Raw genomic sequence first — 24,560 nt, 5'->3', positions numbered from 1 at the left:
GAACATTCTGTGAGGCTAACTGAGAGAACTTCAGTGACTTTGGAGAAAGGGAATATTGCAAGTCCAGAGCTAAATAATCTTTAGCCTCCTTAGTATCCTGATCACCTCTGTTACCCCTAACCCTCTTGTGATTATTATAAATATTCTTATGTGACATGCAAAAAGATCTCAGCACTCTTCAGACCAATGCTGATGAGTGACATCAGACAACATCTGATGCGTATAGCAGAGATTTCCACACTGCACTGTAACCTTCCTGCCTGATGTGCCCACCAACATATCCTTAAAATTCCTTCAGTTATGACTTTCTTTGTTCCATTACTATAAATATGTTAGTAACTTTTGCCAGACTATAATGTGGAATTTGGGGCATCCTGAATCTGTGTAGTCAGGCTGTCGTTAATCAGAATTGATTCTAGAATAAGCTTTCCCTTTGATGTGAGACCCAAATTGTTGCAACATTACATTCCACTACAAATGAAGTTAGATTCTCTCTGTCGGTGCATGGTACGTACGTACAAATAAATATATTTATAGATCAAACACAAATGCTGGTACCCTCCAAATTCCTGTTATGTGGGGGAAATCACAGATACCTGGGCAAGGAAAGTGGGGTAACCTAGGTGAATTCATCTTTTTGGAGGTTGGGACACAGTATGCTAAGATAAAGGGTTGATATATGCCTTCATTGTACTTATATCTTAAGACGAAACTCTAACAGGAGAGATGACACTAAAGAGAGTCACTTGTGGCCCTTCCCTTTGGCTGTTACACTGCTGTCTCTTTTCTATTTGCAAATTTACTGTGCTTAACAATAATACAGAACTCTGAGCTGAAGCTAAAATTGATGAAAAGAAATGAATAAAAGAAAAGGAGGGAAGGTGGAAACCCTAATCAATTAATTTATCAAAGGAATGAAGCTGGAGACAGAGATTTGAGTCAAGACCAGAACAATGTATTCTTACCTTCACAAAACCAGGTAATTTCATTTTCTGTTTAAAAATTCAGGAACTTTGAAATCCTAGTTTCAATTATCCAAGACTGAATGAAAGCTATTGATCTCTGGGTAGACTGTTACAAGATCTTCACTAAAATAATAAATATATGTCATCTCCAAACTTCTAAAGTTTGTTTATCATTTTTTAAAAATATATTAAGATGCTTTTCCTGATAGTGGATTATCCATAAACACACCCAGAACACTTATAATGAGTTAATATGCATGAGATACATTGTCAATGTAGGGATGCACAATGAGATAAAATGGCAAGTGTAGGGCCCTGTACGTCCATTAGAAAGTGTAATGCACCAGGTAATGCTGGAGTATGGAAGGGAGAAAAAAAGGGAAGGAGAAGGAAGGAAGGAGAGGTAAAGATGGAGGGAGGGAGAAAGGAGGGATGTAAGAAGGGAGAGAGGGAAAGATGGGGGAAGGGAAGAAAAGATGAAGGGATGGAAAAAAGGAAGAAGGGAGAGACGAAAAGGAATGAGAAAGAAGGACAGGAGAATGAGGAGTGATAGAAAAGTGAGGGAAAGATTGAGGGAGAAATTCAACTTCTCCTTTCATCTAGTAAGTGGGGTTTGTCTATGGGTTTATCAAACTGTTATATGGTCAATTCAGCTTTTTAAATCCCACACAAAACCACACCAGCCTAATCGTTTATGATTATTCTGGGGCCTGATACATGATAAGCAAAGTCTTTACTACATTTAAACCTTAAGAATTTTCCAATTTTCCGTGTATTCTGGATATCTTTCATTCATCTGGCCAGATTTCATAAGCATACAGGCAAATAAACAAGAATTCTGAGTAAAATTCCTCTGGGTCAATTAAAGATAGATGGGCACTTTAACTCTGTTGAGTCTTCTGATCCACAAAAATCGTTTATTTAGACTCTCTTTATCTATATCATGTAACAATTTTTATGTTTGTACTGTGTGTGTGTGTGTGTGTGTGTGTGTGTGTGTGTGTGTACCAAAGATAATTCAGTGTCTTTCCTGATATAACTCCACCATCCATTTTGAGACAGGCTCTCTCCCTGAACTAGACTGGCTAGCCCATGAGCTCCAGGCCTATTGTCTGTTGTTCCGTCCTTGCTATAGCACTGGACATTATAGGCACAAGTCACTGTGATGGATGGCAGACACAGAGTAATTTTACTCAGAATTATTGTTTATTTGCCATATGTTTGTGGAATGTGACCAGATCAATGAAAAATATACAGAATACAAGGAGCAACATTCTGGGCTCAGAGGTTCTCATGCTTACATGGAAAGCACTTTACTGAGTTGTCTCTTCAGATCTCATTTTCCTCTTTACTGAAGATGTATGTGTCTCCCAGTAAATGTTGTACACCATTGGAATTAGTTTCACACACACACACACACACACACACACACACACACACACACACTACAACCTTCTATTACCTTAAGTTAGCTCATTAATTTTCATTCTAAAGCTATGTTACATAATAAGTCTCTATAATTAATGTCCATTATTGTTCCTTCTAATATAAGTTTGAAAGACATTGACTACTCCTCTAAAGAATGTTTTCACGGTAGCAATATATCTTTTCACGTAGACTTTTTCAAACCATGATTTTCTCTGTTTTCCCTAACATTACTTATTTGACCTGTAAGTTAGGAATGTATTACTTTTCAAAATAGAAGACATTTATTGAGCTTTGTCATTGATTTCTAGTTCAATTATATTATGATGATATTCTTTTTACAGCTCAACAGATCACCAATTGTACCAATTTTCCCAAACTCATGAAATTATTCATTCCACACTATAGGTATGATGCTTCATACACATTTATTAGTTCTGGCTTATACTCAGATAACTTAAATCTTGTATGTCGTTAGTAATGCTCTTTTCTGCTTGAATTACCACCCAATGATGTTATTATGACATATTTATCTGTCTCTTTTTGTAGGCCTATTATTATTGCCTCCCTTGTTTTAATACCATATATGCTTAGGTACTTAATTTCTAGAAAGACTTTTGAAAGTAAGGTGAGTTTTGACTATCATTAATCTATGCTAATTTGAATATCTTAACTATGATGATTCTTCCATTTTTGTTGTTTTAAAATTTGGAATCCTTATGGTCTAGATATTTTATTCTGCATAGCTACTCACTTAATTTACTCTATCTTCAATTTGTGAAGTATTTTTAGATTACCTTTTTGCATTTTTCCTGTCTTATTTTACTTCTTTTCCATATCTTTTCTTTCTCACTTTTTCTTCATACCACATGGTCTGATAATAATTCATTTGATTTGCATTTTCAGTCTCATTATAAATTTGAATGTGTTTACTATAAGGGTCTAAATTTGCTCAGTACGTAGTACTTTAGAATTTTATAAGTTGTTAACAACAATTTATATACAGCACTCTTGCTAGGCTTTCAAGATAATAATTCATCATTATTTGCTACTTTAACATTGGTGTATAGTTTGTTTTAGCAAGGCTCCACATTCTAAAAGGTGTACAACATTCCTGAGTTCTTTATGTTTATAAGATTTTACAACAAAAAAAAATGTCAAAGAGGCTAACTGATATTTTTACATGTAAGAATTTACTCCATAAACCATTTAAAATTTTGGTTAGAGCTGTGTAAAGTTAGAAACCATAGATTGGTGGGGTGGGGGAAGCAGGCATTTCATGCACATAGGCGGGTTATGTCAATGAATCAGACACCAGAAACTGGTGATAATTTGGGGCAATCACAGTCTTAATTGGGAAGGGTTTACTGTTTGCCATGATTTCTACTTATTGTATACACTGCCAGTGGCTGGTTCTACTCTATTACTGGGAAAGGATTTTGTTTAACTGGGATTATGCAGCTAGCTTTTCTTCATCTGCCAGTAGATGAAAAAATTGCTTAGACACTCTAGAAGCATTTAAAGATCTATAAACATCTATTTGTGCTTTGGTCTTAGACTCTTTGATTGAGGATGTGAGGTTGCATGTTTTAATAGATATATCATCCTAGATTCTCAAGAAAACTGCATGAAGAATATGGGTCCTGAATCCTGGCATAACTGCACTAAACTGTTATCAGATTGTCTTTGTGTTGATGTAGAAACTTTGAGATTGTCTGATGCTGAATACTGAGCAAACATATATTAGCTAATAATAGATTTAATCATCATCATATATGGAAAATAACTCCTTCTATTCCGGGTTAGATAGAAAGTTACTGAAATGCAGCACAATTCTGACAATATCTGACTGTGAAGATAATTTTTCTAGTAAAAATATGCTGGTTGGATATATACTGATTTATTTCTGTATGACGTCCATTAATATTTTACTAGACTAGTCAATGAAATCTCTACATGAGCACTTACCTGGAACTATGAATTCTATTTCTTCTGATACTGCAGTTCCTAGTCTATTAGATGCAAAACAGCGGTATTTCCCTTGAAAATGAGAGATGTGTCCCTCATTTGGGATCTTGAATGTGCCTGAATTGTTAGATACAATTATCCGAGGGTCAGAAAGATCAAAATGCTTGTCATCCTTAGTCCATGAAAATCTAAAGATAAAGAAAATTTACCCTAAGTACTGATGACATTTCTTATTTCTAAAAAGTTTTAATAAACAAATGTACAAATAATAAAACCAAGAGAATTTATGAGTTTTAAATATATATAATAAATTTTAACAGTATATAAAGACATATCCAGTAAATCTTATAAGTAAGGAAAATACAGTGAAAAGCAAGAAAGGAGACTGAAGGCAGTTTTATTCTCTTTTAAATTGAAGGCATTTAAAAATATTTCTCATTATATACATTTATATATATATATATATATATATATATATATCCACATATAATTCTGGATCACTGCTATATTTATTATAGCACATGAAGGAAAGACAAGTATAGAATGTGCTTCTCTGAATATATGTTTATGTGAAGAAACAAACAAACTCACATACAAATTCCATTAATCCCCTTTATCTGGCATTTGTAAGTGTGTGACACATTTGAATTGGTCTTAAATATATAATTTTTCCAGTTAAAAACTGTCAGTTTTAAAATAATATTAAAAGTAATTTTATGATGATATATCGTATTTTGTCACAGGTTATTTTTTAATTTTTAACACATTTCAATGCTTTTCCTGTTATAAGTACTACAGTGGAAAGAAACTCTATAGATGTATCCTTTGATATATTTATTTCTTGTTATTTCTATAGGGAAATTCTTTATAAATAATGACAGTAGATTTGTAGGGGAAAATCATTATAGTTTTAGAAAAATATTCCAGAATAGATTTTGAGAAAAATACACAGTTACGTTCTAATCACACATGAATAGTTGCATGAATAATAAGTAAGCATGCCTGTGAGACATACATAAACATATTTGAATTTATAACTGGTGCATTTACCTAATTAGTCATAATGATAAGAAAATAAGGAGTCAGATATCAGGGTAAGAACCTGAGAGATCAGTGAAGCCACAGAGCAGTCATTAGTGACTTCTTTCCTATCTCTCCATTCTTCCATCCAAAAGGAATAAGATATCTCTAAGCCCCGCCTTACTACTTCTTCAGTCCTCCAAAACGTCAGTGGTTAATAGGCTAGTAGCTAGCTCTGCCCTCTGATTCAAAAACGAACTTTATTGTCAAATACAATCAAAATATAACACAACAGTTGACTTAACTACCATTTACTTAGAAATCTGGTGTTTCAACCATATGTAGATTTGTATTCTAACTTTGATAGTCACGTTAAACCAACATAAAATAAAATACTTTCACTTATATATATATATATGACATATTATATAAATAAAATAATATATTAAAATAAAATGTTTACACATATATATGTGATCCATGACACCATAGATACATGAAAGCATTTTATTTTAATTTTATTATATTGTTTTATTTATATAACATTTTATTATATTATTTTCTAATAGACTTACTTTGGTTCTGGGTTTCCTTTAGCTTCACATTCAATTTGAAAATACTCATCAAAGGGAAAGGCAACTTGCACATATGACTGCTTTATGATTGTTGGTACCTGTTGAACTGAATATCAAAACAATATACTTGAAGAATGAGGTTTTAGAAAACAGGATTAAGTAACAGAACAACATGTGCCTTCTACATCATCAGTGTGGTGGATAATCTTCAGTGTCAACTTGGCTGTATTTAGAACTGCTCAAGAAACGTGATGGAGTGCATCTATCTGGGTGTTTCCAAAAAGGTTTAAAGAAGGGGAGAACCATCCTGATTATGAAATGTGAACAGCAATGGGCTGGAGATACAGATATTAGAAAATGGGGTAACCACCTGAACACCATTCACCCCTCTTTTCTTCTTGACTATGAGTGTAAACTGACCAGCTACCTCTGCCTCTCACCACATTCCCTGACACAATGGAGTCCATCCCGTCAAACCATGAACCAGAACAAATCTGTCCTCTCATAGCTGTTTTTTTTTTATTTATTCCACAAATACTCTACCACAGTAATAAGCCAAAGGCTATCCCAAGAATTTTACTTCTTTTTAACATATATTTATGTCTAAGAAAAATATTCCCCTGCCATCATTTTATATTGCATCATATATAACTTTCAATTAATACCAGAAATATGGGACAATTTTTAAAATACAATAAAAATATCATGTTATAACTTTAATATCTATTTTTAAAATTATTGGCATCCCATTTATGTAGATATGTGCACTGATTTTTGTAAATTGCTATCATTTGGAAAGTTTTTCTGTAATGTTCACTGCTTCTATATATTACTGCTTCTATATAGATATTATAATGAACTAATTTAGCATCTTTTACCCTATTGTTATCCTGTGTGTTTTTTGATATTTCTTCTAGTATAGGGCATGTTTATCTTCCATCTCTCTTTCCAGTTAATATGTATTTCAATAGATATATAGGGCATTATAGGGTTTTCCATTATTGAAGTATCAATATATGATAAATTTTCAGATATAGATATAATGGAACTGACTCTTGGAATAAATGCCAAAATCATTTTACAAGCAATGTGTGATTAGTGTGGTACTGATAGTCTGAAATATTTGATTAATAGCTAATTAAGATCTGCCAGAAGTCCATACTTATTGCAAAAGGATTTTCTTCTTTCTTTGATTTTTATTTATTATTTTTGTTGATAAATACTTTTCTACAATCTTCCTTGGGATTTGACATTACCCATTCATGAATTTATCTTTATTTCTCTTCCTCACTTGAATTGTCAGTCCCCATTCTAAAATCAATTTAAAATAAGAGTACACAAAATTCATGGATGCTGAAGACAAGCACTTGGATTAAGTTTTTAAATAAAACAGAGATAATTATGTACATAATGCTATACGCTAAGTAAGCACTTAGTCATTTTCAAATTGAGACATTCTTTAGTTTAATTCTGACAGCTGTTAATTTATATTAGTACTTCATAAGGAATCACAAAGCAATAGGTAGCAAAAACTGACTTTGGCATGTGTGTTTTTGAGAAAGGTAATTTGCAGACAAGCAACTGATTACTGGGTAATCAAAAGGAAAGGTACAGGTAGGACCTTCAACCCCAGGACACTGGGCCAGGCCTTTACTTTTTCACCCTCTTTAAAATTACAAGGTACCCCAATGGTCCCTGTTTAACCAGAGTATGAGTAACAATTTTAACTGCATAGAAAGTTAAAACTGCATGTGTTTACATAATTTTTAAAATAAATCCCATAAGTTACAATAAATAATGTCATATGTAAATCACTAGACACCAGGAGAAGGACTTTATTATTTTACAGGACGCACTTCTGTCATTTCTAAAGAGATAGCAGGACTCTCATGTTTACTTCTGCACTCTTTATGTTGCAATAGGCCGATGTGATTAAAAATGTACAAATTCAACCTTCCTATGAACATGCAAATAAAAGGAATGGGAAGTTATAAATTCCAGTCAGATGATTTTGATTATTATTTTATTCTTAAACAACTATTATAATGTGAATCTAAACCTTAACCAATATGCTTCTTCTTATTCTATTATATTGTACAATTTTAGTGACTTTTTGACCAATGTATGATTTTTAGACCAGCACACAGTAGTCTTAAAAAAAAATACGGGTTTTCTGAGTGATGGAGATCTGACAAATATTTGAATTTTTTCTAACAGGCAATCAAATAATGTCACTCTACTCAGCATTGCCACTGATCTAATCAGTAAAGTCACTGATGTTAGGAAGCTTTTGGCCTCAGGCTTCTACAAGTCTAATTTTTACTTGAACATTCAGATTTGGTCATTGACAATTATCATACTTATATTACCAGTTTATCTTAAAGTGTCAGTATGATTTCCTTCCTCTGAGGGAAAAATATCTGCCTGCAAACATCTGACCAACCATAATTAGTCTGTCATTCATACTTTCAAGTAAAAATAGTGTGTATTGAAGCAATGATATAATTGAAAAAAACAAGGAAATCCTTTCACTTTAATGTAGCAGAATTATTTTATATCCATTTTACAGTGTGTCACAGTATTCTTTAGAGGTAGAGAGTTAACAAAGTTAATATTGTTTTATGGATTTAACAATTTTAAACTTAAGAAAAATTGTGCTGGTTTAGGGGTATATGAATATGAGTGTATGACCGTGAGATACACCTTGCATGTTGGACAGCTCAGAACTCATGCCATTATTGGTGATAGGGAAAGAGAAATTTTTCTACTATAGATTTCAAAGAATCAGTACAGATGACAATGAAAGTGAAAGGGGGTAGGAACTGGCACTGGGATATTATTTTCCAAACACTTGGATCTCACAGGTAATCTAAATGTATCTCTGAGATCCTGAAGTGTCCACAAACCATCATTTAAGCATCAACAGCCAGTTTAGACTTAATAACCGAAAGCTCTTCCCAATTTTAAGATTGCAGTTATTTTCTTTTCGCCTAACAAAAATGGTAAATTGCACTGTTGCCAGCTCAAATTCAGGCTTCATCCAGTGGATACTGATCACCACTTTAGTATTTGCTAAACGCTTCCACATTGACAGTTGTCTCATTTCTGATTAATGCCCTTAAGGCAGAGTGGGTATTGAGTTCCTTGTAAGTTCATCCTGTGTAAATTTCATTGCAATTACCAATGGTAGAGAAAGGCACAGCAGCAGTCCCAAAGATACCAGCTAAGAACTTGAGAACAACTTGTTTATTACAACATTATTCTTTCTTAAATTTGCTAACGTTGTAAAGGCTTTGCAATAACTAATTATTCAGGGAATGGAGCTAATAACCTTTGGGTGTTTGTATGAATATATATTCCGCATTACAAATCCTTTCCTCTATAATTAGACCAATTACAGAGACACCAGACTCGTTGACATTCAAATTGGATACCTGCCTTGGTTGCATTTGCTAGTGAGTACTCTAGAGTGCCAAAATAAATGGGCAATATTCAGTTGCTCTGAAAACATGCTATTAATATTTTATAACAATTGTCTGAGGACATTACAGCATGAACGATAAGTAACAGAGACTGTCAGACTAATAACAAGTGACGTGAGCTAATACAAAATTCTGCATTCTTCATCACGGAAGAACAAGTGAAAAACAGGGAGCATGTATATGTTTGTTAGAGAATAAGGTCAGACATTTGAATCTGGAATACCACATGCACCCTTGCTGTTTTTAACTGTGAAAATTTAATGAGGCTGGAGAGATGGCTCAGCAGTAAGAACACTTGCTACCTGTCCAAGGGACCTAGGTTTGGTACAAAGAACACATAAGGTGTTGTAGCATCATCTAATTCTAGCCCCAGGATATTCATTGTCATCTTCAGACCCGTTTTGACACCTGACATGCACCTGCAGGTCAAAACAAAATCAACAGCAACAAAATAAAACAGAAAACCCACAAAATTTCTTTTAATGAGAGAATTTACTAATTATGATGGTGTTTAAATTCTCAGTTGGTCCCTGATGAATTTTGATGAACTTGTACAAGCTGCAAAATTTTAGCTTATTAGAAGAAATGTACACATGTATATAAACATACATGCAGAACAGGGAATTAAACTTCCTTAATAGTTGAGAATACAGAAACACAGGCTTAAGCACCTGTTAAGAATAGGAGAGAGTAGATTCTCGCCTGAGGAATCAAGACAGCATTGGACTACCAGTACATTGTGTGATGTATAACAAACAGCTTCTTTAAAGCAATTCAGAGTGACCATCAGAGGAGATTTTACAACACATCCCAAAAGGTTTTCTTGCTCTCTAGTCACACTGAGTCTAAGTACTTCAATAGAATATTTTACCTTACTACTAGTACTCTTAAAAAATTCATTAAATTATCTGAGAAAACGATGATTTCTTTAGAATTCGCATGATCCATAATGCTATTTTTCCATGTTGAGATTCTAATAAACAAAGGACTCATACCCTTCTACAGTACATACAGCAGGCACAGAAGGGACTCTGGTAGAAACACATGATAAACATATCTGAACCACATTTCAAGGCCTTTTCATAGCTAAAAACAGTCCTCGATTGTCCACATCTCATCCTTTAAAAACCAGTACATGAAGTGTGCTTACAGTTGCATTAATTTCAAACTATTAATAATATAATTTGTTGAAAATGATGGATGATGACTACTAACCTTTTGCATGCAATTACCAAGATATTATAAATATATATTCATAACCTCACTGACAGATGATTTAAAACAATTCACACTCTAGAATACACTAAATTGGAAGGCAGTATTAGGTAATACAATTTTGAACTCTAATATGACCTTTTGTTATTTTCATAAATCATTATTTCCATTTTTAAATCAAAATAGTTTTGGGGAAGATTATGAGGCTTCTGGGCTGGAGAAATATTTTAGCAATTAAGAGCCTGCAGTGCTCTTGTAAAGGACCCAAGTTCATTTCCTAGCTCCAGTATCAGACAAGTTCCCCAGCTCTAGGAGGATCTGATGCCCTCCTCTGGCCTCCAAAGACACACTCACTCACATGCACATACCCACAGCTGAACACACAAATAAGTAATTGAAAACAAATAAAATCGTTTTTTAAAAGTAAAATGAGGCTTATTTGATTCTTTTTTGTTATAGCTTTGATAATGTTAGTAATTTCTAAATCAAAATTCTCCTTAGAATAAGATATAAACTAAGTATGGAAAAGAAAAGGCTTTTTGTAATATTCCAGGTCGTTCCCGACAGAGGACAAACCATCACTTTTCTGTCAGTTGTATTTTTTATAACAGACCAAGGCCACACAAAAAGCAAAACAACTAAGGTGAAGAGTTATGAGAGCAACTAAAGATCATAACCCAAGCCTGAAAATTATAGCGGTGACTATTAAAAACAGTTAAGAAATTAAATAGAAAATTAAAAAACAATTTAAAATTGAACATGTGTTCAATTATAAAAAAAAATCATAGCAGGAATTGGACACTGTGCTTTTACCTGAGAGTGGTATTTCAGCTCTTGACAACTTTAACAGGAGGAAAATTAGACTCAGGATCAGTCCTCTTCCATGTAACAGCATCTCCATCACTCTTCAGAAAGGAGGCCACACACAAAGACTGAAAAACTTAATGATCTAGTACTTCCCAATCCAGAGCAAGGAAAACGTGCAAAACCTGGAAAAGTCAGGATATCAGTTAATCTACTTTAAAATGTGAACACAGCAAAAACAAACACATTACCTAATTAACAAATTAACAAGCCGATGAACTTATTATCTAACAATACTGCAAAACATGAGCTATTCTTTATATTTAAAACAAGAGCTATTTATGCAATGTATGATATGTTGTAAACCATGAATCAATCCAGTGAGTACTATTTGTAAATCAGAGTAAGATTTATAATGAAAGCTGTTTCCCATGCTGTAATGATTGGTAGCTATGAGAATAATTTCATTAATCTTACTCAAAAAGTAGTAAATTCACACTCAATTCTTCATATTAATATTAAAGATCATAAAGACAAATCTTGGTCTCTCCTCGTAAAGTACATTTTCTTTTTTGCTTTTCTTTCTTTTATTTTTCCTTTTTCTTACTTTGACTTTTTGAGACAGGGTTTCTCTGTATAACTTCCCTGGCTATCCTGGAACTCACTTTATAGACCAGGCTGTCTTTGAACTCACTGAGATCCACTTGCCTCTGCCTCCTCCTAAGTGCTGGGGTTAAAGGCCTACCATGGCCCAGTTACATTTTCATATTCAAAATTTTGCAACGTAAGATGGTATTTCTAGTAAGACAGATGAAAAATGTAAGGAAATAATGGAGGGGCATTGAATCAGCCAGTAAGACACTAATCATGCAAACATAAGGGCCTGAGTTCGAATCTCAAGAAGCAAAGCAAAAAGACGGGTGTGGCTGGGACCAGCTATAAAACCAGCGCCAGGAATACAGAGACCATAGGTTCCTGGGGCTCAATGACAAACTAGTCAAAGAGATTAGTTAGCTATAGGTTCTATGAGAATCCGTGCCCCCAAAATAACATTAGCAAGACTGGGTATGCCCAAGTGGTGGGAAGACATGGAAACTCATACTCATTATACTATGAGATGCTGTAGGAAACTCTTAAAGCATTAAAAAGGAAGACAATGATCGGATAGACATCCAGTGTTGACCCTTGACCTCCATATGAGCACATACACAGTCACTCATGGACATGCACAAAAATCCACATCCACTTATGCACATACACGTGTGCACCGTGTACACACACACACACACACACAGAGAGAGAGAGAGAGAGAGAGAGAGAGAGAGAGAGAGAGAGAGAGAGAAAGACAATATATTTTAAGTAAAATTTACAAATATGCCATTGTTTCAAGCAGAAGAAAAGTCATCAGTTGATTCCCACTTGAAAACAAAATAATGATTAAAAGTTTGACTTTCCTTCCTACTATTGCTTCATTTTTCTCCCTGAAATATTAGGGTAGCACATTTATATTATTCACAATATATTTCTCTGACAGTAACACAATAATTTCCTCCAGAATGTGATTTTTTCATGAAAACAATATTCTTATTCCTAAAAAAATCAATTACTTTACTTGTTCATTACAGAATCAGATACATCACTACATTTAAATTACTTCCAAATATGTTAGCTTTTAAGTTTCACTTCTAATTGCAACTCAAGAAATTCTAGGAGCTTAGCAGCCAGTTAGCTCAGTGATAGGTCCTGGAACTCAATCACCAGCTCTGCAAAGCCAAAAGAAAGAAAGAGACAGTAAAGAATGTGGTCTGACTTTCTTTGTCTACTGCTAAGAGAAAAATACTCTGACAACCTAAGGGATGAAAGGTTTATTGTAACTCAGATTTCATAGTATAGTCTAGCAAAATAGAGAAATCAAGGCAGCAAGCAAATGAAGAAAGAGCCTGGTCACATGGCTTTTAAACCTAGAAAGTGACAGGGATGCATGCTTGTCACTGTTCTGTTCCCTTTTGCTACATACATAGTTTACAATCCTAGCCAAGGATTGGTGCCACTCACAATAGATGGGCTTTCTCACCTCAGTTTAACACAATCAAGATAGTGCCCAAGAAGTGTAACTATAGGCCTATCTCCTAGAGCATTCTAGGTTCACTGACAATTAACACTAGACGTCACATGTGTCTTTCCTATACATATATGAGTGGGTCACATTTAAAGGACAAAACAATCAAAAAAAAAAAACAAATGCTATTTTTTATGATTTGGGGAATATTCACTAACAACAATTCCTTTTGTATTTTGACTTTGAGAAATTCTACAATGATAATGAAGGATAAGGTTCCCTTCTCCTACAGACCACTCAGAATATACTAATTGGGAAAAACATTTTATTTTTTATTTTGTGCATTATTTTACTTTATCTGATCTTAATTGTCTGTCACCAAAATGGGAATTTAACAGCCAAAGTTATCTTTGCTTGCTTAAAAATATTTACAATTATGACAACTTATAGAAATAATTGAATCTATTTTCAGACCTATCACTGTGATGATTGACAGCTCATTTTCTTTCTGTAATCACTTATTCTAATCAACAAAGAAAAATGAATAAAACCATTGCCTTTAATTAGAAAAGCATCTGAGTTCTACACATTAGCATAAAGCTGCAAGACGTTCCATCTACTTTAAAAATTGAATGTGTAAATAAAATATTAACATCTTCCCTTTGAATTTTCCTTTTTCCTCCCTCCTAAACAATAGACAATATTCATTTGAATTTACTACCTATAGTGACTCTTATATTATTTAACATTTTATCACATTAATGTTTAATACTTATAGCTTCAATGGTATCTCACATATGTGTTTAATGAATTGATATCTATTTGTAAGGAGTAAAGCTTTCAAAACCATGATGATGATAAGAGCCCACATTTTCAGGTTAGTATCTAATATATCTTCAGAACCAGAACTAAGGACAGTCAAGTAAATCAGAACTGGCTCATTTATTGATTCTCCTGACCTAGACTAATGAATTAAATGGTCTCTAATTGCTGTAGTAGAGTAGCTCATAAAAGTGTGTTGCTCAGGAGCATCCATCGAACTTGAAAGTTTAATGGTCTTTGCCTTCAGGATCAACCAAGACATTCTATCCCATAAAAGGGCATGGGAGAGTTATAGTAGCAGTCCCTGTACTTTGAAGGCAGAGGCTGGAGAATCATAGGTCAACTTGATATACATAGTAAGGACCAGGCAAGTCAAGGCTATATAGACTGTATCACAAAACAGACAGAAATGACACATAATAAAACTACATGCTTAGATATAAGTCAAATTCCAGAATATAGCTTGTTCTCATCTTCTATAGGAATTGTCCTCCAGTTATCTGCAATCTGTGTGTTCATCAGGTATGACATTAAAATCTTAAAAGGTAAAATGGGAGACCATTCTTTTTTTATATAATTACAAAGGCAATCTATTAGACTGACTTACACACTACACATTGGGTTGTCCAACAATGACTAGAGAATCTGAGACCCTTTTAAGCAAGATTTAAATTCTAAAGTCAGAAGCCCCAAATAGCTCCCAGACTGAGGAAGAAAGTCAGTCTTATTTCATTGTCAGAAACATAAAGGGCACATCATTAAGTAATTCTATTTTGAAACAGAAAACAGCAATAAAATTATAATCCTATTTACCTTTTTAAAAAGAATTTGAATTTAATGACTCATGCAAGAGCTCCAATTATTGGAGCACAGGGTAGATCTGACATATAAGACAAATGTAAGATATACAGAGGTATTTTGAGATACATTTACAAAGAGACAATTTCTAATAACTTAGTTTTATGACATTATAATGCAAGACAAATCAACTCACTTTCATGAATCTCAAAATTGCATAAAACTCTGGTATTAGTTTAGCACATTACTGGAAATAGAAAATTTCATTTCTGAATTTTTACATGACAGAATATAAGAAAACAGACACATATATGTCACATCAAACATTTGATCCTTCCAATTGACTAAGCTTGTCTGGAGGAACTAGTTGTATATGAATTAAAACCAGGTTAGTATAAAGGGATTATCTTAGAGAATGACAAGCAGACTTGCCAAAATGTTACTTTCAATGTATCAATGACAAGGAGACATCATAGATGCATCTGGTCATTTTGCTTTGTGTGTAGTGCTACAGACCAAACCTAGTGTCTCTTACATGCCAGACTAGTGCACTACAACTGACCTATACCCACAGTTCCCTTTGACACATTCAGAAATTCCAAGGCAATGCATCTAGCAACAATTTGCTCTCTTAACTTGAATTGATCTTATGCCTTTAGAAAAGAAAAGAAAATCAGCCTTTGCTGATTCCATTTTGTCTCCTAAGAAAATGCCAGACTACTGAGAGTTGGTGAGCAGCCTGAATAACAAACCAGATCATAGAAAAGTGATCACTGGTGATCTTGTCTACTTCCAATTTCCAGGAGGATAAATATATGTTTTTCTTTGGGTTCACCTTACTATTAAGCTTCTCTAGGATCACGAACTATAGGCTCAATGTCCTTTGTTTATGGCTAGAATCGACTAATGAGTGAGTACATACCATATTCATCTTTTTAGGTCTAGGTTATCTCACTCAGTAAAGTGTTTTCTATTTCCATTCATTTGCATGCAAAACTCAAGATGTCATTGTTTTTTACCACTGAGTAGAACTCTAATGTGTATGTGTGCCACACCTTCTTTATCCATTCGTAGATCGCCAGGTAAAAGTTTGGAGCACGGGGGTGTTGGTGGGGTGAGGGAAAGGGGAGATGGCTAGAAAGAAGGGAGAAGGGGAGGCCTGGGGAGAGCTTGGGGGAGTGGGATGATTAAGATAGAGGAAAGGCAGATATGAGAGCAGGGAAGAAGATAATTAAGGGAGCCATTTTAGGGTTGGCAAGAGACTTGGCTCTAGAGGGGTTCCCAGGTGTCCAAGGGGATGTCCTCAGCTAGGTCCTTGGGCAGCAGAGGAGAGGGAGCCTGAACTGGCCTTGTCCCATAGCCACATTGATGAATATCTTGCATATCACCATAGAACCTTCATATGGCGATGGATGGAGATAGAGACAGAGACCCACACTGGAGCACTGGACTGAGCTTCAAAGGTCCAGATGAAGAACAGAAGGAGAGAGAACATGAGCAAGGAAGTCAGGACCGCGAGGGGTGCGTCCACCCACGGAGACGGTGGGACTGATCTAATGGGAGCTCACCAAGGCCAGCTGGACTGCGACTAAAGGAGCATGTGATCAAACCGGACTCTCTAAATGTGGCTGACAATGAGGGCTGACTGAGAAGCCGATGATAATGGCACTGGGTTATGATTCTACTGCATGTACTGGCTTTTTCGGAACCTAGTCTGTTTGGAGAGGGGAGGTCCTTGAACTTCCCACAGGGCAGAGTACCCTGACTTCTCTTAGGACTGGAAAGGGAAGGGTGGGGGTGGGGGGAGTATAAGGGAAATGGGAGGAGGAGAGGAGGTGGAAATTTTTAATAAATAAAAAGTAAATAAATAAATAAAGTGATCACTGTGCATATGCTATCTTTCAATATGCTGCTCAGGAAAACACATTTGGCCTCTCTCTTATGCACTTCATGCCAGTAAGTTTAATAGTTTCTAGATGATATCAGGGAGGTTCTGAAGGGTCAGGTGGGACAATGTATAATTAGTACAGAATCAACCCTAACAGTGCTGGTAGTGGTGGGCACTGTGCTCCTGGTGGGGATAGGATTAGTCTCTATTAATTTCTAATAATACTACTCTTGATTTAAGATTATGGCTAGTTTATAGGCTTTTCTTAGAGTCGTTTATATCCCACCTTCAAACATGAAAGTATATTTTCCAAAATGTTAGTGGCATAATGACATCAAGGAATTAAAATATTCTAGAAAAAAAGTAAAGGAAGTGATAGATTGCAAACACCTCCATTATATATTGTTGTGCTCATACACCTTCAGTATATCTTGGTATCCTGGTATGTTCCTTTCTTACTGTAGGGACATTTCAGGCCTCTGGCTCACTGAATGACATCTGAGTCTAAGCCTGTCGAAGTCTTGCAGAGCTTCCCTTTGACAGCCTTCTGCATGTATCATGGGAACAAGCCTGGACTACCCGCTTAAAGACTGCAGATACTCCATATCTCTGTTGTAATCCTAGCCAACACCCAGACAACCTGAAAAAGGAAGGAAAGCCATCCATGAAATGCCAGGTCAAAATCACAGGACAACTGAACAGATAGTTGAGAAACAGCCCTGACATTATCAGTTACGGCTAGCAGAGGACAGTAGATTCCGCCCCCGCCCCCCAAACATCAAAAAGCTGTGGAATAATAGCATACTATTCTTGCAGACAGACCAATTGGTTTTAGGCTGAGTTGCCACATAGCATATATCCAGATGGAAAGATCAAAAGAATTGGTGCAATATTGATAAGTGCTAAAGCCGTGAAGTGTGTATTACTTTGTTTCTTTTAAGGTATGTATTAATGCTTCTGTAACAAAGTCATTTTTACTGCTTCTGAGTTTAGATAATAAAAGTCATTTCCTGAGATTCATTCATTCCTCGCATATCCAAAATCAGCATAAAATATTTCAGCTGTTATAGTAATAGTAAGATGTAATAGTAAATAGTAGTTCAATAGTCTTATATATAAAGCAGACAAATGTTCACTTCTGAAGGCCCAGGGGCATTTATTTAACGCAAAACAAAGCAAACAAAACCCCCAAACAAGAAAGACAGTCTTGTTGTAGCTGGAATGCAATCCACCTCTTTTTTTATTTGTTTGGACATCAAGGTACACATTCACTATCTTCTATGCAACTAGTAAACACTCGGAGTCAATGCACTTTTTATTTGTTTAAGATGTTGGAAAGCCACAGAGTAAATGAAAATCAAAGTCCAATTCATATTAATTAGTTAAATCCTGACAGTTTTATGAATACACTCCGGATACATTTTCATCTTCATTCTGTATTTTGCTCATTAATTCACCAATTTTTTTTATTGGAGACTGTTTTAAATTATATAAAAAAATATAAACAGGCAAAGATGAATAAAAGAGTAAAGAATTCTCACTTAGCATAAATGCACAAGCATTTTATCCTTATAAACTGAACATTAAAAAAAGTATTTCTTAATTAGTTCAAAGACTCTGACTGCAGTTGACGTACTCTGAATAACCGCCATTCCCTAATAATTATTGTTTTTCTTCACTTAACAATAATGGTGTCATGTTTACTAAGAACCCTTGACCTGAGGGTTCTCTAATGTTCCTCATGAATTGTAAATACACTCCTTTTCCACTTAGAAAATAAAGCCTATTGAAATTTGTATGCTGGGATTTAAAGGACAAGAAGTTCTTCTTCATCCTGAAGAGGAGAGGAGTCTGAACATGGAAAAGAATAAGCAGCAACCTTAGAAAGGCAGCTAAGCACATTTTCCTCAGTTATCCTTTATTTGCAACCCTGGCGTCTTCTATTCGCAATTATTCACAGACCTATTCAGGTCACATTTCTAAAGAGAAAGAGGAATAAGGCATATCCAAAGCGGGAGGGAGAAAAGCAACTATTATGATCACTCTTTGAAAAGGAGATGTGTAGCTACTGCTAAAAGGACCAGAGCAAAAAGAATAAACGTCAATGACACTCTATTTGTCCTTTCACAGATGTGGAATATACACAACCAAAAAAAAAAAAAAGTGACATTCCTTTCCACCAAGAACAGCACCAAGCTGTCACAGCCACCATGAATTCCAGAGACTGAAAATAACTTTGTATATTCTAAATCATTAAATATTTTTCTATTCAGGATGCTTGAAATGCAACAGCATATTTTTAAGAAAGCCAGCAGGAACAGGCATAATATGACATTGGTGTCCAAATAAAGAACACAATGGGTTTGTATACTAGAATGAGCCACTGTTATAACTTGGAATTATATTCCTCCCTGCACATGAAGAAGGCTTGAAAATCACTGAACTGAAATCCAGCAAAGTGCCTTAGACAAAACCATTTGACACTTTCATGATGAAGGGGAAGTCACCTTCATTCCCCTCTGACCTCAAATGCGCCTTTATGAAATTCCTTTTTATGCAATTGTCAGTCTGCAGTAAAAGATTCCCCTGATTTGAAATCAGGTCATAGTTGGGGTAGGAGGTTCAGCAATTTCCATAAGCTTGGCGTGTGACTGGAATTGTTCAACACCTTGAAAGTGAGGAAGGATAAACACACGGAAAATTAAAAGCCTTTCGTTCAATCACCTACTTGGCTCAGATCATGAATCAATTTACACATGCCATAAACAGAGTAATCCTGAAATAACTGCTAATGGTTTTTCACTCTGAAAACAAAGGAAATACTGTACACTATAGCCATCTCCATTTAGACTGTGTTTCATGTCACTAAAGTGACAAGACAAAAGAATTGCTTGAAGTGTTAATTCATCCTTCCTCTGGAGGTGGCATATTTTCACACAGTGGATCAAAGAAATGTAGGTTCTACAACAAACCAATTGATCTTATTGAAAAAATATCAGTTTTGGTTAATAATTATGTGAGCTCTATTGATATCTTTTCTTTGAGTAGCAAAATACTGTGGTTGAGCATTGATAGGCATACCTCTAAATATAATATATAAAAATAAATAATTTCCCTCTTTGTTAAGTCTATATTCAACAAATGATATCCTGTAAATCTGCCTAATTGCATTATGTTTGATGGGGTATCAGAAACAAAATACCCAAAACCCAAGTCATACAGTGATGGGAAAAATTATTTTACTTTCCAATGTGAAAGTTTTATCCTGAGCGTTTTTCAGAAAATATTTCATGCAGCATTAATAATCATCTACAGAGTATTTTTAATAGGTATACAAAACTGTAGAGAACTTAAGTGTACATGTAGCATATGTTTTCATATGTATAAATCTAGGTAAATTTTCATATGTCCTAGCTAAAACATTTTGTTAGCTTCACCTCTATCAGATTCCGGATGGATTTCATCCCATAGCAGAGTACACTTTACAAAAGGATAACTCCACTGGTGTTCTCCAGTCCTGTCCTGTCCTACTGCATCACAATCAAGTCAGCATCTCTCCTCCAGGTGATATTTGCTTTATGCATGGACCATTTTACTGCCCATTATGACTACAGAGTCCTACTGTAATTTAGCTGACAGGCAGCAAGGATTTTGAGAAGTTTATAGTGTGTAGCACCTGCAAAGTGATCACGTACGTGTGAGACCCCCACTGCTGCTCTAATTTTCTCAGTTAAAGAGCTGTGTAGTAAATAATGATGCTGTGTTACTCTACTGAGGAAATCATCATTTTGGAAGACATTGGGGGATTCCTGTAAAACTCAAATCTGACTACACAATCTAGACTTAGATTCACAAAAGGAGTTTGAAAACATCAATCCACACAAAGCCCTGCATGCACATGTTTACAGGAGCTTGATGCATAAAACCTGTCAAGGCTTGGAAACAATTGGCATGACAGTCAGTAGGTGTTCTAGGTTCTTTTATGTTACTGTCACGAATTCCACAAGAAGAACTTGTTGAGGAAAGTGATTATTTAGTTTACAAGTCCTAATCACAGTTGTTCACTAAGGCAAATCAGGGCAGGAATAATGGCAGAAACTAGACAAAAGCCGCTTTTCTATATCACCCCAGACTACCAGCCCAAACTTGGCATCATCCACAGTAGAATATCCCACATCAATAATCAACTGAGAAAATGTCCACAGAACTGCCTACAGACCAATCCGATTGAAACAGTTTTTTTCCCCAATTTAAGTTTCCTTTCTAGATGACTCCAGCTTCTGTGACATTGATAAAAATATAACCAGTTTTATTAAATAATAGGTAAACACAAACACACTGTGGTAACCCAGTGTTTAGAATACCAGTGCTAAAAAGAAATAAGTGATCAAGGTATGAAAAAAATCAAAATATGAAAAAAACCTAGAGTACACTTTGTTAAGTGAAAGACACCAGTGGGGGATGTCAATGCACTACACATTTAAAATTGTGTGGTTGTGGTACCCTGGAAGACGGTTAAGACATCACTGACTCCCAGAGACTAGGAGCTAAGAAGGAAAGAGACAAGGGGCAGAGGAAATAATCTGTGTGAATTACACACAAGCTATTGTATATTAGGGTCACGAAGCGCACATCCCCATGTGTCTGTATATGCAGAACTATGATGTGCTGTGGGTTCTTCATCTGCAGCACGTGCATCACTAGCAGGGTTGTTAATAAAGGGGATGCTGAGCATGTGTGTGGCCCAAGAAATCCTTACACCTTTTGCTCAATTTTGTTGTGAATTTAAGACATTCTAAAGTGAAATTTATTTTAAAACCTCTGAAATGTATAGGAAAAAATAATCGCAACAATTACACCAGATTTCTAACACATCACATGTAAGTCAACTTCAGGAGATTCTTAAATTAAAGAAAGGATCCTTATAACCTCCCCCGCAGGCTTCTATATCCAGGATCATGCCAAAAAAAAAAAAAAACAAAAAACAAACAAACAAACAAAAAAACAGAAGACTACATCACCTTTTAATACATAGCTCTTGACTCCCATCTGGCAATTCAAAAACTGTTCATCTCTAATAATTTTTTAATCTTCTCATTATCTAGCCTCTCTACTTCTTCCCTATTTTATTTTTCCTTCTCCCCTTATTTTTAACTTTGCTCAGTATCTTGCAAAGGAATTAAAAATAATAGTGTAACATGAAATGGAAGTTGTCCTGAAAAATGATAGAAAGCCAACCACAAACAAGAAAATTTAAAAAAAGATGATAAATTATGTACAATGATTGGTGTAACTAAATATAGTAATAGCAAAGCGATTAGAAAAATACACTCACATGATGAACAGTTTTAATGTTTTTTCGTTTTTCTGTATTAATCAAATATTTGTAGTGTTTACATTGTATTCATAAAGTGTAAATTTACATGAAAATGTAACTCAGAGACTTCTGGCCTATATGTAATTTCCTGAATCAATTCCCAACACTACAAAATGATAAAAATGATTTAACTAAATAAGATATTAATGATATATTTACATATAATTATTTCACACATTTATAAAAAATAACAAAAAACAAATATTTTCTGAGGCTGGTGCCATAGTCTATCCATCATTATTGTGACTGCTATAGTGTGACATTCTATAGATCTTTCAGGAAAAAATGAATAAATTTAATATATATCACACAAAAATACAATCCACATATAGAACATCAATTAAATTTTAAACATTTTTCTGCATTCACACAAAGATAACAAAATTAAATTCTAAAATACCTGTAAAAGTAAATATGGTTTTAAATGTTTAAAACTTAGATGGATGGTATTACATTTTAATCTACTTCAAAAGTGGGATGGTGTGAAATGTGAAAGAAGTTAAAACTTTGATTTATCTCTAATCAATATGGGACAATCAACGATCGTATTTCGTTTAGATAGTTAATTTATTTTCAAAAGTATTGGGAGGCGTGTTAGTTATCATGAGTGTAGAAGTGGGTTTCAATTTGGAATAAATTGTTTAATATATGTAGTACCATGAAAAAGACTATACAGACTGAATACAATTTAGTTCTACTTCTAGTGGTACTTAGTCCTTCAATGAATTTTTGCCTTCTGACTCTTATTGGAAAGTATTTGATTCCAGCCATTCTCTAGTCTACCTCTAAGGAAGTGGTTTGCAAGGCTCTGACTCAATGCCTCCAATATTTAACAGCTAGTGGTCACTGCACTACAGGATGTAGTGGGATAGGCACGTGTCTCCCAAAATAAAGATGTGCATACAGGCATATAGGCACATATGCATATATGATATTTAATAGAAGTTTCTTTGCATGGAAAACTTTAAGATTTCACACACAAAACTGGGTGGACAGTTGATAAGATAGATTACCAGTGTTCTTTTCCTCTAAGACATAGAAAAGGATAATTCTTGAAAAAAAAAGAACTTAACTTGAAAAATAAATAAGTCATAGTAAGTCAGTATGCACACATGAAAAAAAATCATCATGGGCTGTGAACTATCTGTGTGAAAGAAGCAGAATCAAAAACAAAACTTACAAATCTGTATAAGCTATATTCCATTGCCCTAGTTACTTCATTGCAGTGAAGAGTCACCACGAGAAATGCAACGTATAGATGAAAGAATTTATTAAGGTTTAGAATTTCAGAGAGTGAGCGAATGACTATCATGGCATAGAGCATTCAGTAGGCAGGCAGGCATGGAGCTAGAGCAGTCGCAGAGAACTTAGTCTGATCTACAGTATCAGATATAAGTGTGTGTGTGTGCGTGTACATGTGCATGTGTGTGGGGGTAAAGAGAGAGAGAAAGAGATCTTTAATTGGGAATGGAGAAATGATATGGACTTTTGAAACATCAAAAGGATGCACCTCCCCCAACACAGCCCATATTTACTAATCCCTCTCAAACCTTCCCAAATAATTTCGCCAACTGCAGACCAAACATTCAAATATATGAGCATATTGGAATCATTTTTATTCAAACCATCATAGTCATTAATCTTAACCTAAGTCCATTCACAGATTTGTAACACAAGAATTCCAAACTAGGTACTAGAGCATGACCCAAGAGGGTCACAACAATTATCAATTTCCAGAGAACATTAATTAACACAATGCAATATTAGTTGATTTGGATCAGCATTATAATAATATTACATGGCTGGACATTTCAAACTTCTGTCTTCCTAGATGTACGCTGTTTTATAACCAGTATGTTGTTGCTTTCATCTTTGTTTTGAATTCACACTTTTACCCCTTTCAAAGCATAATTATCCAGAGCAATCTATTGTTTTAAAACTCTGAAGGCTACAAGCCAAAAGGAAAACTTTTTTTTTGGAAAAAAAAAATTTCCACCTCCTCCCAGCCTCCCATTTCCCTCCCCTTCCTCCCACTCCTCTCCCCCTCCCCCCACTCCTCTTCCCCTCCCTCTCCAGTTCAAAGAGCAGTCAGGGTTCCCTGCCCTGTGGAAAGACCAAGGTCCTCCCTCCATCCAGGTCTAGAAAGGTGAGCATCCAAACTG

At 34.9% G+C, this 24,560-nt stretch overlaps 1 protein-coding gene across 4 annotated transcripts in view; it reads right to left on the bottom strand.

Annotated features, from left to right (window-relative positions):
* The window catches only part of Chl1 (cell adhesion molecule L1 like), a 208,503-nt gene that overhangs the window by 74,768 nt on the left and 109,175 nt on the right, over positions 1-24,560 (bottom strand). For all 4 annotated transcript variants that reach the window (XM_041633393.1, XM_041633376.1, XM_041633366.1 and 1 more), the window contains 3 exons: positions 11,464-11,639; positions 5,954-6,059; positions 4,359-4,546 (listed from right to left, as the gene is read on the bottom strand). In XM_041633393.1, coding sequence (XP_041489327.1) covers positions 4,359-4,546; positions 5,954-6,059; positions 11,464-11,551 — 382 coding nt within the window. In that variant the 5' untranslated portion in view covers positions 11,552-11,639. The remainder of the gene's footprint in view (positions 1-4,358; positions 4,547-5,953; positions 6,060-11,463; positions 11,640-24,560) is intronic.

Source organism: Microtus oregoni, unplaced genomic scaffold (assembly GCF_018167655.1).
Source record: "Microtus oregoni isolate MIOR12 unplaced genomic scaffold, Mior012 000002F_ref0000024, whole genome shotgun sequence".
Classification (NCBI taxonomy): Eukaryota; Metazoa; Chordata; class Mammalia; order Rodentia; family Cricetidae; genus Microtus; species Microtus oregoni.
Note: the sequence above shows the minus strand (reverse complement) of the source record. Positions and strands in the feature narration are given on the sequence as shown.